Source organism: Orcinus orca, chromosome 15 (assembly GCF_937001465.1).
Source record: "Orcinus orca chromosome 15, mOrcOrc1.1, whole genome shotgun sequence".
Taxonomy (NCBI): Eukaryota; Metazoa; Chordata; class Mammalia; order Artiodactyla; family Delphinidae; genus Orcinus; species Orcinus orca.
Window position 1 is genome coordinate 70,131,205 of NC_064573.1, and position 19,422 is coordinate 70,150,626.

At 52.6% G+C, this 19,422-nt stretch overlaps 1 protein-coding gene across 1 annotated transcript in view; it reads right to left on the reverse strand.

Moving 5' to 3' along the window:
* The window catches only part of MYO18B (myosin XVIIIB), a 235,423-nt gene that overhangs the window by 59,019 nt on the left and 156,982 nt on the right, over window positions 1-19,422 (reverse strand). The window contains exons 35-39 of the mRNA XM_049697804.1: window positions 9,453-9,566; window positions 8,084-8,200; window positions 7,217-7,300; window positions 6,138-6,275; window positions 3,624-3,809 (exon numbers count right to left, since the gene is read on the reverse strand). Coding sequence (XP_049553761.1) covers window positions 3,624-3,809; window positions 6,138-6,275; window positions 7,217-7,300; window positions 8,084-8,200; window positions 9,453-9,566 — 639 coding nt within the window. The remainder of the gene's footprint in view (window positions 1-3,623; window positions 3,810-6,137; window positions 6,276-7,216; window positions 7,301-8,083; window positions 8,201-9,452; window positions 9,567-19,422) is intronic.

The following is a 19,422-nucleotide window of genomic DNA, read 5'->3' on the forward strand; positions in this document are numbered from 1 at the left end:
CACGGAACAACCCGCGGCCCTTTAAACCAACACCAACAGTGACAGATGGGACAGGGTGGGACAGGCGGAAAGGAACACTGAGGGGAGATCCATCGATATCCTTCCCGCTTCTCACCAGGGCCCAGAGTGTGGAATCCTTTTTGGGGTCTCCACAGCAGAGCCATTTTTCGGCAGGGTTGGGTTGGGAGGGCAACGTGGTGTCCCAGTGAAAGCTTTAGCACTGCACACGCAGGGAAGCCGATCCCAGCTCCGCCACTCCTGACTCTGCAGCCCTGGGCCAGGCACCCCTTGCGTCCATACCTGCTGGGGCAACGTAAGCGTGAAAGAAGATGACATCTGCAAAGAGCCTAAGCCCAGAGCGCCTCAGTCAATGTTTGTCCAAGGAATGAAGGAAGGAAGGAAGGCATGCTTGGCCCAGGGAGTGCAGAAATTCACTATCCCTCCCAGAGAGATGTGAGCTTTAAAAATAGAAGACGAAATGGGCAATGGTTTACTCAAAGGAGTGATTTGTGGTGATGACCGGGAGCATGATGCCAACTGGTCTTCTAGGAACCCTCCAAATCCCAGCACACAGACCCTTTGTTTTGCCTGTGAAATCTCTGAGCGACCACTGCAGAGAAACATATAAAATACACAAGCGATGGCCTTGGCAATATCTCTCCCTTCAGCACGCGCTCCTCAAGGGTGAGGGTGTGTCTTGTTCCCTGTTGGTCCCCAACATCCAGCACTGGGTTTGGCCCAGAGTAAAACCTAGGGATAAAACCAATCGCATGAACGAAAGAACCAGAACCCTGACTGACTGCCTTGCAGGTGAAGTTTATCGAGAACACAGGGCACAGAGAAGCTCCCCCCTTCCCTTACAGGGGTAGGGTGGAGGAAGGGAAATTGGTGGCACAGACATGAACCTGAGAGGTGAGATGTCACCTCCTGGGATGCCTGGAAAAGTGCCAGGATGCCACGCAACGGGAGGGGCCTCACCAACAGCGTTCCTCGGAAAATGACAGCGTTCACTGAGCTCTCCCACTGAGCAGCATCCTGTCCACACTGTGAGTGTGTAAAAATCGGGACGTTATGACTCCCCGCCCCTCCCCTCCAATGCCCCCCCCGGGCCAGGCCCAGAGTTGGTGTTGAATGAATAAATGGATAAATGAGAAAGTAAGAAAATATGATATCCTCTCCTCCCCCAGAGGAAGTATCCCAGGGCTCAAAGGCAAGGGGCCTACTTGAGGGCAGGTCGGTTGGTGAGCTCGGGACATCCCCTATTAGGACAGGTCTGCCAGCCTACCACTGTCCCCGTGAGCCCTGCCCATGCACGGAATCACTGCAGAAACAACCGGCTGTGGAAGAACACGCCCTCCCTCCGGAGTGGGCCGAAGGGTGGCCCCCAAAAGTTACGTCCTCCCAGAACCTGTCAATATGGCCTTATCCAGAAAAAGGGTGTTTACGAATGAAATTAAAGTAAGCCCCTGAGATGAAATCAGCTTGGATTTAGAGTGGGCCCTAAATCCAATTACAGGTGGCCTTAGAAGGCAGATGGGTATCTGAGACATACACGCACAGGATGAGGACCCATGTGAAGACAGTGGCAGAGACTGGACTGACCCGGCCACAAGCCAAGGAACACCCGGAACCACCAGAATTGGAAGAGCACAGAATTCCAGCCTGGACCCATCAGAGGGAGCACAGACCTGCCAATACTCTGATTTCCGACTTTTGGCCTTCGCAACTGTGAGAGAGTAAATTTCTCTTGTTTTAAACTACCCACTTTGTTTTAAACCACCCACTTTGGGGGAAATTTCTAAGGCAGCCCTGGAAACCTGATACACCGCCCAACCCCAAACACACCAAAATAAAAAGAATAGTTCAGCCTCGGTAAGCTTACCCAGAATCTCACAGTGAGAAAACAGAGAAAGATGCAAGTCCAATTTTAGCATACACATAAGCTTGGCGCTTTGCAGTTTTGACCCATATATGGGGGTTGCATTATAATCTTTTCCAGATTTTAGGGCCTTTGAAGATCCGAACATGTCCCGGGAATGGGGGTAGGGACAGGAAAGTGAGAAGAAAGGGGAGGAGAGGAGAGGAGAGGAGGGAGAGGGAGAGAGAGGAAAAGAGCAGAGGGGAGAGGAGGAAAACCACTATCTGATGTGATGGGAAAGCCTGGTATCCGGCCAGTTGAAGAAGACATCGGAGGAGGAGTGCTGGGGATATTCTCTCGCTGCAGCCAGAGATGGCAGGAGGGGACACAGCTGCAAGAGCAGCAGGGCCGGTTAATGAGGAAGTTAGCCCGGCAGTTGGAAGAAAGAGCCTTTCCCTCTCCCAGGGCCAAGGCGGGTGGAGGCGCTGCCAGTCACGGAGCTTGGATCTGTCTGGGAACCTGGGTCTCTGTGCGGAGCCCCACCTCATCCCGACATGACAGCCGGGCTGCTGGCTTGTCGGGGGCAGAGCTATGGGGATGACACTGGCCGCGGGAGGCAGTGGCCCGGGAAACATACTTGCTGCAGGAGGACAAGGTGGTGAGACCTGTCACAAAACCAGAGTGGACAGGGCAGGGAGATGACGACGGTGACTTAAAGCCCTCTGGGCCGAACGGCAGCACGTTCTGGGTTGTCTCAGAGAAGGCTCTATGGTGGAGGGCAAAGGGGGTGCCAGATGCCCCCCAGGCTACAGAAGCGGAAACCTAGAGGCTCGGGGATATCTGGGCTCGCGGGGACAAGGAGGAGTGGGCACTCTCAGACGCTCTGTGATCCCTGCAGGAAACTGTTCTCAGAAAAATACAGTGAACACTGGAGAAACCTTCCCATTGGGAAGGAAACAAATTTTAAAATGCACCTTGGGCCACACCAGGGGACAGGCATGGCTTAGTGAATAAAAGTAGAGACTACAGAGTTGGGCAGACCTGGGTTCCAAGTCTTACTTGCACGTGGCCTCAGGCAGGTGAATGTACCACTCTGGGCCTCAATCTGGCACGTGTGTCCCCGTGCCTCAGTTTTCCCATCTACTTCACAGTACTGACAGGAAGATTTAAACAAGAAAGGTTTAACTCAGAACCTGGCACATAGCCAGTGCTTAATAAATGGTGGGTTTAGCATGATCTTTTTTATCTTTTATCTTTGTGGTTGCTGTTAACAGCCCAGAAAGACCTCTGACATTTACAAGGTATGACCTTGACTAATTATCTCAGCTCTGTCAAGCCTCAGTTTCCTCATCTGTAAAATGGGATAATAATACTGACTTCACAGGGTTATTATGACGCTTACATGGCATTATGGGTGCTAAGACTCCATGCAAGGGAGACATTTAATAAACATTGGTTCTCTCCTCTTTGCACGAGGCCACCCTGCCTCTGGAGGAGAATGTGTGAGGCAGGAAGAGAAAGTCCGGAGTCTGAGACACAAACGTAGCTGGAAGTCATCCTGCAGGAGTGAATGCCACTGGCTCACTTTGGACCTGCCCCTGGCCGTTAGCAGCCCACGGCAGTGTCGGCTCACAGCCCATCCCCTTCCGGTTTCTTCCCTGCTTCCGGTCTACCCCCAAAGGCCCCAGGGACCAGGCCCTGAGGCTCCCATTCAGAAGGAAGGAGGGCTCCCCTCCTGAACCCTCCATCACAGGACCACACTCACCAGCTCCATGCACCGCCGGCTGGCCTCGACCTCCCGCTGCACCAGCTCTTCCATGTCCGCCTTCAGCTCCTCCAGGCGCCGCTGGTAATACTGGCTGTTCTCCCTCTGCTGGGACTCGGCCGTGGCTGCCTGTGAGAGCTCCTCACCCATCTTCATCAGGCTGTCCCGAAGCCGGACCACCAGGACCTGCAGCCCGGGCAGAGAGCACACGCCCACCCTGTAGTTAGAAGCCTGGGGCCCGACACAGGATGCTCCAGAAAGAAATCTTTTACTGAGTCTCTGTGCGTTTTTATAAAGTAATCAGGGTAATAATCCTGATTTCTGGTACAAGAATGAAGGAAACATAGAAAATGATAGCTGCTATTCTGAAAGGCAGTGCAGCTTAGTGACAGATGCTGAATTCATGTTCTGGGTTCAAATCCTACCTCTACCTCTTCCTGGCTGTGTGACCTTGGGCGGGTTATTAACCTCTCTGAGAGACAGGATGATGTCCGGGATGCTGTCAGGGTTGAACATGTTAAGTTACGCGGAAGGCTTAGCTTGGTGCCTGGCACACAGGATGGGCTGGGTAAGGGCTGGGAATTAAGATTTATAGCGACCTTCATTCAGCCCAAGGTTTGTGTGGTGGAGTGGCACGGTGGAAAGGACACTATGCCGGCGGTTCCAAATCCCTTCCCCAACATGGATTCTGGTTTCCCGATTTGTAAAATGAGGAAGTTTGAGCAAATAATCTCCCATAAGCCTGAGCTCTAATATTTCATGACATTTTTCTTTGTGTGTGTGTGTGTGGGGGGTAGAAATCCACAAGGACACAATGAAACTATGAATAGAGAGAAAAGAGCCGTGAGCATCACCAGTGCTACAGAAAACCAACCCAAGGGCTGTTTTGCAGAATTCATTAGTTGGCCAACAAGTCTGGAACCAATCGATTCTGATGGGTAAATATTCGAGTGATGACATAAAACGCAGCCCACATGAATATTTTAGGTCCCTGCTAAGGACTCTGAGACCCTTTCTGGATCAGAGACTGAATAATGGCCTAAAAGAAAAGCTTTATGATTTGTTTCCTCTTTCCCCTTTCAACTGGAGTTTAGCAACGGTTTCAAAGGGCAACAGGAGGGTCATAAGAAGAGTGGTCCTCCAATTGTGTCCCCAAGGTACCCCATCTCAAGGACCTGGGATTCTACTAAATTCCAATAATGATGGCAGAGGGAAAAGCGAATTTGGAGACAGAATCTGCCATTTAAAGTTACTCTACAGTTGTTTTCTTCTCTGCTATCACTTGACCATGCTAGAATCAAGCAAAAAATGATATGTGATATAGCTCAAATTATGTATTTAGTCATTTAAAATATAGGAGATCAAAGTTTCATGGTGATCTGCAGAGACGATTATGCCTTGAGGGACCCCTTGAGCAATTCCGAGAAGCACTGAGGGCCAATGCAAAGAATTTTTCTCTGGTCTTCATCCAGAGCAGCCTTCTTAGAGACCAAAAGCCCAACAGGGAAATGGGAGTAAATGTTTCAGAATGAGAAGAGCAGCCTCCCATCGCTCAGACATACCGTCGCCCCCTGGCTGCAGGGAGATTAGAACCTGAGACCAGGATGGAACGAAGGTCAAGAGTCAATCTCCTCCCGTCACTGACACTACCTGGCTTTATCTTGAATAGCTCGCCTGACCTCTCTGGGGCCATCTTCTCATTCTATCCTGCATGCCCCATGGGGCTGTGATGAACATCATGTGGAATAGCTGATGTGGAAGGTTTTGGCAATGGTGATCTCCTCGGTAAATGTCCCATGCCATTGGTGTACAGAGCTAAATGCAAATACAGTCACTGAACTCCACCCCAGCCCATCCAAGTCTTACCTGTCCTTCAAGGTCCAGCACCAAAGCCACCTCCTCCTATAAGCCTCCCTGATTCCCCAGCCTGAAAGGACCTCCATCCTCCAAACCTCACAGCCCTCTCCTCCTTAGTATGCGTATTTACATACATATCTTAGCCACATCTCCTACAAAGCTCTATGCTTCTGGAAAGCAGAATCTATTTAATACATCCGTCTTCCACACACCCAACACAAAGCCTAACACACACTAGGGGCAAAATAAATTTCTGCTCAAAACAAGTGTCGGGTACATACGCGGATGAGTGAGTGGATGGAGATGGGCAGAACTGGATCAATGGATAAAAACATGGACTGACAGAGGGGTCAAGGTCTGTAGGGAAAAAAAAGAATAGAGGAAGAGAAGAAAAAATAGAGAAAGGAAGAAGAACAAATGGAAAAGGGGGATGATGGATGGACCAATGATGGTGGATGGAGATGGAGACAGAGGAGGTGACTAGGCTGAGTGAATGGGGAGCCTGTGGGACAGGAAGGAGGGATGGAGGAAGGGAACTCAGGAGATGGATGAGTGATACAGATCCAGACAAAGGCATATGAGTGGGCAGGTGGATGGAGTTTACGTGAAAGCCCTCATAGCTCTAGGCCTGAGCAATATTTACACGCCAACAAGTACCTCAAATCTCTTGATCTGCACTTTCTGGAACCCCGTTTTGTTCTCCAGGTCACAGATGACCGCCTCCTGCCTGCTGACGATGGCTCGGTCCACGGTGGACTGCTCCAGGTACTCAATGCGCATCTGGGCCACCTGCAGCTGGGGACACACCCAAGAAGGCCACTGACCACGTGGCAGCCCCGAGTCCCAGAATCGGGGGTCCCAGCAAGACCCAGCCCCGGGCCCATCCACGCTGCTCCTTCCCTGCTCAGGTGCACAAGCACAAACTGCTGGATCCCAGCTGAGGACCCCACACGGGGCGCTGCCCCTTCCTGTGCCTTCAGCTTCCAACAGGCCTTCCACTCAGTGCCTCTCTTACCTCTTCCTCCTGCCCTGATGAAACACCAAGCCAGTCAGTGGACAGTGAGCTTTAGCATCGAGAACACAACCAAGAGCAGGTGTGGGAACCAAGCACATATTTCGGGGTTCCAAACCTGGCTCCCCACTTTCTAGCTGGGTGTGTCGGGCAAGTCAGTGTCTTCCCTTGAGGCTTGTTTCTTCATTTTTGTGTGTGAAGGAGATCAGTGCCTGGTACACAGCAAGCACCCAGCAAGTGGCCACTCCTGCTGTCATTTTTGTTCCGCTTGCTGTCACTCTGCGCCCAAAGATACTGCTGGAGACTAGGTCACTCTGACAGCCACGCTAAGTGGGCACACGTAATGGTTCTAGAAGAGCTTTGAGAATTTCATGGATGATAGCAACCCACTAGGTAATGAGGGAAATTTAGGGGTGTTTGGAGGAATCATGACTTCAAAGGAAGATGTCACAAAGGATGACCAGACCCTTCTCCTCGGAGCCATTTCTCAGGGGTAGACATCCTGCACGGAATCCCTGATGAGCCTCACTGCGTGGGGCATCTATGGACCCTGAACAAGCATGGGTAGGAGTGTGTGTGTGTGTGTCCTCTCTCCCCCTCCCCCCCCGTCTCCCCCTGCTTGGGATTGTCCTCAATCCATCTGTCATGCAACTGACGCTGAGTGAATGAATGAATGACAGTTCCCAGGATCCTCCCCCACAACACGGCGACTCTGAGCACGTACTTGTTCTTGAAGCTTCTGCTTCTCCTTCTTGGCTTCCTCTAGCTGCAGCTGCAGTTCCTGGATCTGCCCAATGTCGGCAGCAGACTGGTAAGACGAAAAATGTCACATTGAGACCACAGGCTTTGCTGGAAGTCCCTTCTCCCCCTGCCCACAGATGTCTACGTGTCACAGAGCATGACAACAGCTGGTTCTAAAGGGCACCTCACATTCTCCCCAGTATCCCTCATCTCGGTGTGCACCCAGTCACTCCCACCACACAGGCCCTTAGCTTCGGTCAACTGTCCAGCGCTTTACTGTACACCCTTGAGAGCCCAGACAGAATGAGCTGGCTGTGGCACCAGGACCAGAATTCTGAGGGAAGAGAACTATTCTAGGTCAGGTAACTGGGATTCTAGACCTGGATACCAGCCTTGGCAAGCCACAGAACCACTCTGTACCTCAGTATCCCCATCTGTAAACTGGGCTGATAGTCTCTGCTGAGACCCTCTACATAGGGTTTGTCCACAGATTAAAATGAGGCAATGGAGAGTAAAAGTCCTTTAAAAATGAGCTGAACCAAACTGTTGAACGCGACTTCCCCAAAGAAAAGAATTCCAGAGGACAGGAGGGCCTCTAGCTTTCTATTTTCCACAGGTATTTATTATTTAAATTATTTATAATGGGCATATGAATCTACTGCTTCTGTAAATGAACAAATAAACTTCCATTCTGAATGAAAGTAAGTGTGGTTCACAGTTGCTATTTACCTGTGTAGCACTTATCCCTCCAAGGTCCTAGCACCAGGGAGTGGCCCGACAACAGCACCTTCTCACTGTCCCCACCTACCCCCCCAAGGCCACCAAGGCTTCTTGCAGCGGCAGCCACTACCTGAGCAATGAGGTCCTTGTGCTTCTGCATGAGGTCATTCAGGTCATCCTGGTCCTCCTCGATGTGCTTCAGGAGGTCCGCCCTCTCAAACTGCAGCCGGTACAGCTGCTGGTCCACCTGCGGCGGCAGGACGATGGTGGGTGAGAGAAAGGGGGGTAAAGGGGGACTACAGGGGGCTGATGAAGAGCAAAGGCGGGGCTGGACTTCCCTAGCGGTCCAGCGGTTAAGACTCTCCGCCTCCAACGCAGGTGGCGTGGGTTCAATCCCTGGTCGGGGAACTAAGATCCCACATGCCGTGCAGCCAAACAATTTTTTTAAAAATTAAAAAAGAAATTAAAAAAAAGAACAAAGGGGGACTTGCCTGTGGGTGTGTCAGGTGAGTGACACAGGCAGACCATGGCTGTGTCAATGAATGCTGTGTGTGTGTGTGTGTGTGTGTGTGTGCTGGGCCTGTCTGCGACTGCGTGAATGCAGCATGTGTGTACGTGAATGGATATATGACCGTGTAAGCCTACCTGGGAATCTACATACATAGAGTTTAAGTATGCATGGTGCATGTGTGTCAGTGATCTCAATAAATATGGCTGAAGTTAAATGTATATCTTACCTATGAGGCCATTTATTTTATGTGTGTCTGGTGATTCTGTATGTGAGTGTGTACATTCATCCCTGCGTGCGCATGTGTGTGAATGTTTGCGGGCAAGTTCCCCTTGATCTAGCACAAATAAAATCTGGGACAAAAGGGCCAATGGGGATCTTGAGAAAAGCTTTTGCCAATAAATCTCTAGCTCTGTCTAAACTTCGGATTTCACATGTTGCGTATAAATTTGAGCCAACCCTGTACATCCAGACGGGGCACTTAGAAACCCACACCCAATCTTCACCAACATAACAGATCCATAGTATATGTTCATTTGTTCCTGTTCAGTGCTGAGCACACAGCAGGCCCATTACAGATGGCTGGGTCTCTCTTAGGAGTGAGTACAGTAGGTCTACAATAGATGGCTGGGAGCTGCTTCCAGTGGTGGGCACAGTGTGGGCTCACCATAGATAGCTGTGCTCCCACGTCAGGTGCTGAGCGAACAACAGGCGCGTACTGGAAGCATCCCCATGGGGCTGAGCACACACTGGGTCCACAGCAGGGTTCCTGGCCTCCCTTCGCACAGGTGAGCACCAGCTGACCCTCACGTGTGCCCTTACACCTTTGTAACGCTCAGCTCTGAGTAGGCTGCCTGTGCTCTCGGAGCGTCCAGCACCCAGTAGGTCTACAATGGATGTCTGTACCTCCAAGTACAGTACAGTGAGTGCCCCGGCCCCTCCTCTAATGCTGCGCACACAGTCGGCCCCCCACCCCGGGAGGGACCGGTACCAGGCTCTTGCTGCGGGTCATGCTCTCCAGCTCGCTGTGCATGTTCTCCAGGTCGGCCGTCAGCGCCTTCTGGGTCTTCAAGGCATCCTCACACTTGGCTTCACTCTGCTGCAGCTGGACCAGGCAGGAGGGGGAGGGGAAAGGGAGAGAGGCCTTGTGACTCTGTCTCCTGGAACGTCCCTCCCCTCCAGCCCAGCCCGGCCCCTCCCAGGCAGAAGAGTACTTTACAGGCGACGCCCCCCTCTTCACGGGTGTTCATCAACCCACAGAGGGGGAAGCAGAGGTGTTTGCAGTAGGGATAGCTGGGTTCTGAGCCCACTCAAAACTGAACTAGCACTGCCCCATGAAGTAAAGCCAGGCCACCCCCAATTCAGGGCCAGGAGCGAGTCCCCAGTTCCATTCAGCAGATATTCGCTGCCGCCCCTCAGTGCCAGACATGGGGCTTGCACAGAACAGTCAAGGTGGCCCCTGCCCTCCCGTGGGGGAGACAGGCAGGGACCGGGAGTGACAGCGCCTCTGAGGGCACCAGGAAGGGGAGGGTATGGGGACCCCGGAACACAGGATGGGGGCTGGGAAGCCTTCCTGGAGGACGTGCGCACAGTTCGTTCAGTGGGGACTTGCCAAGTAGACATTTTTAACCAGAGTCGTGAACCCCTTTTAAATGGTAGGCAAAATATTGTGTGTGTGAGCATTTCCTGGTACATGACTTTCACTAGATTCTCGATGGTTAAGAGCCACTGACTCAAAGCTTCTCCTCCTCACTCTCTTTCTCTTCCTTCCGTCCACATGTACACAGCAGGCCTCCTATCCTAGCAAAGTGGGGCCATGGAGATAGGTACAATGACCTGTGTGGCCCCAGAGACAGACATTCTCCCCCGGAGAGAACACATTCACGCACGAACCCTAAGTTCATTCTGCGATTGAGTTTCCCCGATTTCTGAACCCTAGAATCTCCAAGCAGAAAACCACCTTATAAATCACTGAAGGCAAACACTTGAGGTTCAGAGAGGGGTGGCATCTTGTCTGAAGTCACAGAGCTACAGGAGCAAAGACACCACTTGTATCGTCCAGACCAGCTCGCTTTCTCAACTGCCAGGCCACTGTCCCTCCCAAACAGTAAATGACATTAAGGCTGGTGCTAACAGGGGAAAGAGAAAAGCCAACTAGACCCCTACTGAAAGGACATGCACGCAATCTGATCCCCGAGGCCACCCAGTGAAGGGGGGCGCACTGATTTATGAAAGGAAAATGAGGGAGCCAGGGCAAAGGATGCCCCAAGGACAGCTGGCCAAGGCGGGGCTCTGTGGGGAGAGTCCGCCTGGGACCATTTTCATCTTCCAAACAGGGCAGAGAACATCTTCCTCGGAATGTCCAGGAGCTCACTCCAGATGCCAGAAGAAGAGTAACGACACGGGAGGTGGGGAGCAGGCAGGCTGCCATGCGTTCCAATATCGCCCGTCAGTCCTCCTGGCAGATCTGGGAGGTGTGCACTGCTAATACCCCCATTACGCGGGCTGGGAAACCGAGGCCCCAGCCTCCTCCCGCAGCTTCCCCACACGGCACCCTAATCCCAGCCCCACCCCACTGCCAGCAGCCTCAGCCCACAAAAGCCCCATCTTCAAGGCGCCAAGGAAAGCGTATTTCTGCAGCTGGGCTCCACGCTGGGCCTGGGAGGAGGGCTCGGTGGCCTGTTTCCCTCAGCGACTGGAAGGGATCAAGACACACTGAGAAAAATGATGTGGAGCAAGGGAGGTGACTGGCGTTGTTAGAGCATAATTGACAGAGGAAATGAGAAGTCAGGCGCAGTCTCATCTTCCCCGCAGGCGACTCCAGGGCCTCTGGGAAGGCCGGGGGCGGTGGGGGGTGGGGTGGGCTGGGGATGGAGGGCTGCCCAAAGCCAGCCCTGGATTCACGCATAAGTCAGAGGCCTTGCTAAGGAGAGGCATTTAAACGAAGACCTAAATGATGCAAAGGAGACAGCCAGGTAGAGCTTTAAGTGGAAAGGTGCCCTGAGTGGAGGCAACAGCAAGTGCAAAGGTCCTGAGACAGGAACAGGAAGGAACTCGGTGCTGCAGAACAGAAAGACAGCCAGTGGAGCTGGCCAGCTACACAGAGAAGGCCAGGAGGAGGCGATGCTGAGGAAGCGGATGGGGATCACATCAGTGAGGCCCGTGAGCCAGGACGCAAAGCTTAGCTTTGTCTTTAGTCTGTAGGAGAACCACAGCTGCTCTCTGAGGACCGAGGAGGAGGGTGGCATGATCTCCCTCTGGCTGCTGCGGGGAGGAGGGGCTTTGGCGGACAAGAGTAGCAACAGGGCAGCCAGAGAGGATGCTGCTGTGGTCTTCCAGGAAGAGGGTGGCGGAGGTGCTCCAGTCGGAGAGGAAGGAGAGGAAGTGGAGAGAAATGGAAGGGTCTGCACAGGGCGGTGTGCAAGGAACAAAAGAAATGGGCAGGCAGGAGCAGATGGGCCAGCGTGGGAGAGGATGTCAGATACTAGTAGTGGAAGGGAGGTGTCCGGCGGGGCCCCGCTGCCAGGCCAAGTTGCTCGGCCCAGGGCCAGGAGGCAGGGGAGAGCCATTGTGAGTAGCTCGACAGGGCAGAGCCGATAGACAACAGCAGTTCCCATCTGCTGAGCCCCCCTTCAGCTGAAGGAGGGTTTCATCAACATGATGCCGCTGGATCTCTGAGCCTCTGGAGAAAGAAGGCTCTATTTTTATCCCCATTTTACAGATGGTACACCTAGACATGCTCCTTCCTTTCCCCAGTCTCCCTGGAGCAAGCAGGGAGAGGGACGATTTATCCCCAGGCAGAAAGGAGCGCAGAGACAGCATGCAGGCAGTGGAGGGCCTGCCGGCATTAGTCCTAGCTCCCACCGGGCTGGAGAGAGGATAACCTCGGCCCTGATGGTTTGGGCGTGAGTGGCCACACCGGCTCCTGTTGCCTGGGGACCATTTCCAGGGCCCTGGGCTCTAGCTGCCTTGCTTCACAACAGCGCCACAACACCTCTAGGAGAAAGGCGCCACCGTGGGGACCAACTGACCTCGGAGGAAACTGAGGCTCACTCAGGGGAAGCAACTTGCTCACAGGCACACGGCCGGCAGCAGAGGAGCCTGGTTGTTCCAACTCCAGGGCCCGAACCTTAACCACTGGGCTCCGCTGCCCCCCATGGAAAGCCACTCTCCGGAAAGAGTAACATGGATTAAAATAAAGAGAGAATTCCAACTGCGGAGAAAACAGCCCAGTGGCTTGGTGCTACCATGGAAGCCACTCAAGCCGTGTCACAGTGACCTGAGCCAGGTGGGGACTGTAGAATGAGAGGTAGACACATCAGGAAGAACGGACAGAACTTGGAGTCTGAACCCACATGGCGGCGCAGAGGAAACACATCGTGACCGGAGCCTTCCAGGGATGCGTGAGTTCATCCCAAAGGGAAGAGGCAGGAAAGCAACCCGTGTGGCAGCTGCTAAGCACCAGGTGCACCACGAGCGGGGCCAGAGCGTGGGCACTGGGGCCGGACCTGGGGGGGCTGCCTCTCGAGCCAGTCACTGAACTCACCACGCCTCCGTTTCCTCATCTGTAGAGTGGGGACGGTCACATCCTACCACCCGTGCGGGATAAACCAGTGAAAACGTGAGCGTGCTTCACACAGCACCTGGCACTGAGAAAACGCCAAAAAAAGCAACGGTGGATGTCGCTGTTGTTTGTCTCCTTCAGCCCTTAACAGCCTGAGAAGTGGGGACTTTTAACCCCGTGTTAGAGGTGAAAGTACCAGAGGCCAAGTGAGCTGTCAAGGTCACAGGGCCAGGGGGAGGCAGGGCCTGGACCACAATCCCAGGGAGGGCTTTTAGGCTTCCTGGCAGACTGGGATGTATGCAGGGAGGGTGCCAACCCCAGAGGCACACAAGTCAAGCAGGCCCAGGTTTTTGCTGGACCTGGGGCTATTGCAGCAACACTAGGAATCCCCCAGCCCGTGGCCTCCGCCGGGCAGGCCCGGGATTGCTGCTGGCGAGCCGTCCTAATGCTGAGCTTTAAAAATTTCCATTTATTACACTTCAGGGAGCAGGAAGAAATACAGGCCATCTCGGGCTGATCTTCCATTATGGTTGACGTGGCGTAAGAATAACTCACTGCACATTATTTCCATATTGGGGCTGTTTGACGTTTTTATGAAGTCAGGTGGCAAATGGTGTCAGGGCTGAGATCAGATCCCTCAGTGGTGCGATGCTGCCGCCGCTGCTCTAACAGTGTCTTCCCGGGAGGAGGTCCGCTGGAGCAGTCAGAGTGCAGCCAGCTGACAAGCGACTCCCCAGGAAGGGTTCTTGGGGTCCCACCTCCAGCCCCGGCAGCCAGCCTGGCTATGAGGATCCCACACCCCTTTCAGCTCCAAGTCACCACCCAGTCCCCATGGACAAGCCCTCCCAGGTTCCAAGCAGACCTCCACAGCATGGGGTGGGGAGTGCTGGGGGAGACAAAGACCCCCCGGGATCTCCATCCCTCTCCAGACCCAGCGTGGGGCGGGACCCACACGGGCTCTCAGTGACACAACTGATTTGATTTTCGTACAAGTTCACGTTTTTCTTTCCTTCCGTATCTTGTTTCTTGCAAAATCAATACAATAACTTGCAAAGTATGTGGGTACAAAGCACCAAAATGCCTTTAACAGCCAGAAACTCATCTCCCCCTCGCACACGTCCGGTCACGCTATCATTCACTCACTAGATCAGCCACCCTTCCCCAGGGGCTGCTGAAAGGCAGGGTGTCATTTCCTCCCCAGCCCCTGAGCCAGGAGCCCTCTACCAAATGGACACCTTTGTGCATGCACGAGGGGTGTTGAAGCTCTGGGGACATGTGGCCTGGGGACATGTGGTGAGGTCCTGACTCTGGGACCAGTGTGGGAGGACACTGAGGGGCCTCAAAGCCTGAGCTCTGGGGGGCAAGACGAGACGAGCGGCATCCAGGCTCGAAGCGCTGCAGCGGCCCGGGGGGCTGCCGTGCACATGGGTTAGGAGCCTGCGCTCTGACACGGTGCCAGGCGTGGCTCTGCCGTCACTCATTTAACCCTGACGACAACATGTGGAACTAGGGTCAATGGCCATTCTTGTTGCTACTGTTGAGGAAACTGAGGGGTAGAGGGGTGAAGTGACTTACCTCAGGTCACCCCGGTACTACGGGGCAGAGCTGGCAAATGGAACCAGGCAGCCTGGCCGCCAGGCTGTTATGCTGCACTCCCATGACAGCAGTGCCCACCACACGTGTTCCAGAGGGAAAATCTGGTGATGTGACTGCACACGCCTGCTCTCATTTCTTTTGACAGCAGCATCCTATCTTCTCTGCAAAGAATGTCCACCCCCCAAATGTCCACGATGGGGCCAACCCTCCTCCCTGAAGCCCAGAGAAGATGCATGCAACTCAGCCTAGCCAGGCAGAGCACCACCTCCTGCTGGCCATAGTAGTTGGTCGTGGGACAACAGCACGACTGCCACGAGGATTTTGTCTGCGACTACGGACACAAGATTGGCTCTTTCTGATGCAGGATATAAGCTTGGAGTGTCTGGGGGCCCTCCTGCCACCAAGAAGGAAGAGATTGCCTAAGAATACAAGGTGACATCAAGGTCCTTGAGGCAAGAGACACATTCTTGATGACATGGTTGGAGCACCTAGATCCAGCCAAGCCTGAAGGCAATCACAGCCTCAGAACTTTTGGCCAATAACGTCCCTTTTTCTGCTTGAGCAAATTTGAGCTGGGTTGCTGTTACCCAGAACCCAGATACAGGCTGAGTGAACAAGTGAGACGAGCTGATACACACACAGGGTCAGCCACAGAGTAAACAGTCAGAACTGCGGTGGGGGTGCTTGCTGATGCTCTTCCGTCACAGGCTGGATCAAATCTCCCTCCAAAACCCTGTGACAGAATAACAAACATCTGTTTAGCTATTCTGTGTATGGATCCCTCCTCAGAGGGGGATAAACAGTCCCCCTTCTGGACTGTTCAATGGGGAGCAGAAGGAGGAATGGACTTCTTCAGCACCAACCATATCAGGCACGGTATAGGCCTTGATGCTTATTATGACCATAGCCCACAACAGCCCTGCAAGGGAGGAATCAGCCTGGGCAGGGGAGTGACCTGCCCAAGGTCAGAGTCAAGTCCATGAGACACTAAACCCAGGCTGTTTCTGGGCCACCACCAGCCCCCTCTGCACACAGTCTTTTTCTATTGCTGAATTCATCTCAGGCGTTCTCTCCCCAGCACCCACCCCCTCTCATTCAGTGGGAGGGCGATTGAGATTCCCAGCACACAGACAGCAACTACAAACCAATGAATAGCATTACTCTCCTATGCAATGCCATCTGCCCGCTTTAAATACCTGGGTAAAATGTTTGCTCTGGACTTATTAAGCTACGAGATGAGTAGGCTCGACACACGGAATGAGGTGGGGAAAGAGGGAAAATTCTGATATTTCAGCAGAGCGGTTAGAACCTGGATTTCTGGGTCTGATTGAACAACTCCGAAGATTTAAAAATACCACATTGCAAACGCCACAGGGAAATGCTCTAAGAAATGGTGGCTTTGGCAGGCTGATCTCAACACATCCCAGGCCTCGACATCCCATCAGTGCACTTGGAAGAGTCAACCTTCAGTAGGAAGGCTTTCCCTGAAGGGAATCACCAATATCTCAAACTACAGACAGCCCTGACAGGGAACAAATTTAGTAAATGCAACATATTAAAAATGTCAGGTCAGGCCCACCAATGGTCTCTCCAACTCAGAAGTTTGATGACAGTGGCCTCAAGGGAAAATGCCTCAGACCATATGGTGATTACTCTCTGTGTCCTTGATCTCCAACTATTTGGGCATATACTAAACATTCCATGATTTTCCTTACGTTGTGCTAAACAACCGTCGCTTATGGATGCACTGAAATGCCTTCTGAGGATTTACCGTTTCTATCATCTTCAGAGCAACAATCATCATGATGAGCAGTGGAAGAATAACTGCTTTCTGTGGATGCTGACCACGTGTCTGTTCACTTGCAACATGTACCGCGTCTATGAAGTACACAGTTTCATCTTCATTTTATCGATGAGGAAACGGAGGCTCAGAGAGGTCAGTTAATTTGTCAAGGTCACACAGCTGTTAAACGGTGACCGGAGCCAGGACACGAACTGAGGTCTCTTTTAAAGGCATGGCTTTTCCTTGTAAGCCCTGTGGCATGTGCTTACCACCTGCTGAGTAAAGCAGGTCTCCTTTTACTTGTTTTAAGTCTGTTTCTTTGAGGGTTTAGGAGTCCTTTCTAATTTTGTATCATAGGATCTAAGGACGGCACAGGTCCTACATGATAGAACAGACTTCAAGAATTTCCTTCCTGACTTCCCTCTGGTGACAATGGATTTGTAACACACAGGTGCTCTCCAAAGAGAGAAAGAAAAAAAAAAACAAAACACCTGGAAAAGCAGGATAAAATACTCAAAAAAGGTTCTCCCTGCCCCCATCCTATTCACGGCCCCCTCCTTTTAAAATTATATTCCAGCTCTCCTCTAAATAATTAGTACAACGTCTGAGGGTCTCCACGTCTGTCTTCCCGCTGGACAGCGGGCTCTGGAGGGCCACTGGGTCTTGCTCACCTCTGCGGGCCCACACAGTAGGGACGCCACACCCACGTGCTGAGGCAAGGCCGCGAGGGCAGCTCAGCGCATCACTGAGCTGGCCCCTGTCAGCGGGGCTGCCCACCACCCACGGCAGCTCACAGGAGCCCCGAATGCCCCTCGGGAGGCCACCCACTGCCTGGCTGCCCCCGGCTCCTCCCAAGCACAGATCTCTGACCCCGATGCCAGCAGGTGTCCAGAGAGAGGCTCCATGGGAAGGACAAGGGGCGGGGGCAGGACCCTGCCTGTAGGAGCAGATGAGCTGGATGGGGAGAGCAACCACAGACACGTTCAGCAAACCCCGGGGCCCCGAGCAGGGCCCTTTCTGTAAAGCTGGAAGGAAGTCTGTCCAGGTTACACGGGGGCAACCCAGTCAAGGCCCAGCTTCCGGGTGGGCAGGGCAGAGGGTGTTCTCATGAGACTTCCCTTTAATAAAAGGGTTCTTTTGCACACACAAAAATACACACATACTTGAAAAGCACCAGGAGAGATTAAGTCTTCCTTCCTCACTTTACAAAAGAAAGCTCTGAAGCCGCCCACCCTCCCCACCTGCTTGAGGCAGTGCACACTGGGGAGGGGCTGGATGGCCTCCAGGGGTTCACACTACGGAAATGCACACACATGTGCCTCCCCCATGTAAGAGAGCGTGGGGAAACGTTCATAGCAGCTCTATTCCTAACAACCAAAATCTAGATGACTTATTTGTCCATCAATAGCAAAGTGGCTAAACTGTGATACAGTCTCATACACCAGCAAGGAGAATGAAGCAGCTAAGACATACGGTAACATCAGCAGGTCTCGTCTATATCAATGGAACAAAGAAAACTAGACACAACGCGAGAACAGGCGGAGGATGGGAACTCAGCCAAGGGGTAACATGGGCGGATGAGTGACCGAGGAACAGCTTTTAAATGCGCATCTGGTTCACTGGCTTCTCCCCTAAGCCTATGGGTACCTTTCGACAACAGGTCTCACGGAGAGGCCCAAACTACTTAGGGCTTGAGGCGCTGGCTCTACGGTGACCAGCTCACCCCTGTTTGCCTGGGACTTTTTTGGTTTTAAAATCAGAAGTCCCGTGTCCCGGGAACACGCTCAGACCCACACAAATCCAAATGGCTCTGAAGTGAAAAACACGTAGCTTCAAATTCCAGGGCACCCAGATGGAGGAACCTTCCAGCACACAGCTGGCCTGAATTCTCCCAAAATGCCAGCGTCATAAAATACAAAGACAGACTGAGGCTCTATGGACGGTATCACGAAAGTGAGCACAGGCTGTTAACACGTTCTAGGTTGGATCCTGAACAGGGAGAAAAACTGTTACAAAGAACATCAGTAAAACAACAGGCAGAATTGGAATAGTCAGCAGATAAGGTCAGGGGTCAGCAAACTTCTCCTTCAGGGACAAGCCAGACAATATTTTAGGCCGTGCAGGCCGAGAGGCGAAACTGAAGTATACATGCAGGTACTCATCTAACTGTAAATGTAGCCGTTTGAAAACGAAAACCATTCTTAGTTCTCAGGCTGTAATAAGAAAAACAAAAACAAGACAACAATGAAAAAACGGGCAGCCTGGGCTGGATTTGGCCTGTGAGCCATAGTTCACTAACCCCTGCATTAGAAAACAGTATTTTATCAATGTTAAAATTTCCGATTTTGATGAGGGTAAAGGGACCTCATGTCTGTAACTTGTTTTCAAATAATTCAGAGAACGTGATTTAGTGAGAAAATGATAAAGCAAATGTGGCAAAACGTTAAGGCGAGGGCTCTGGGTGAAGGATCCACAGGAGGCTTTTGAATTATTTTTGTCATTTTTGGGTAAATTTGAAATTCTTTCAAAGCACATTATTTAAAATACATCCCAGTTGCCCCCCAAACTCTGTGACTTTGGGCAGGATTCTCACACACTGAGCTTCCTCCCACATGAAATGGGCCTAATACCAGCTGCCTCCTAGGGAGACTCACCCCAGCCCGTGGGGCCCTATTCGCGCACAGAGCACTGCTGTGTGCAGACGCGCTTCTGCACTCTGGCCCCAGAGAGGAAAGGCCCCTCTACTCATGGAGCTCATTGCATTCAAGTGGGCTGGGGGCATCAAATTCGGTCATGACCTCTAAGTGCTTGGCCCTGTGCCAGGCACGGTGTAGGCCACGGATGCTTGCCATCCATGTTCCCGTGGTTATGACTACCCTGGTGGGTGGCCAGGCTGCTCTGGGGGCCTGGCACTCCACAGCTAAATAGTACCAGGCCCTCTGGGAGAGACGCATAGACGGTGCTCCCCGTCTGCAACGAAAGCAGCCTTTCCCCACATCATTCATCACAGCCTTGGAA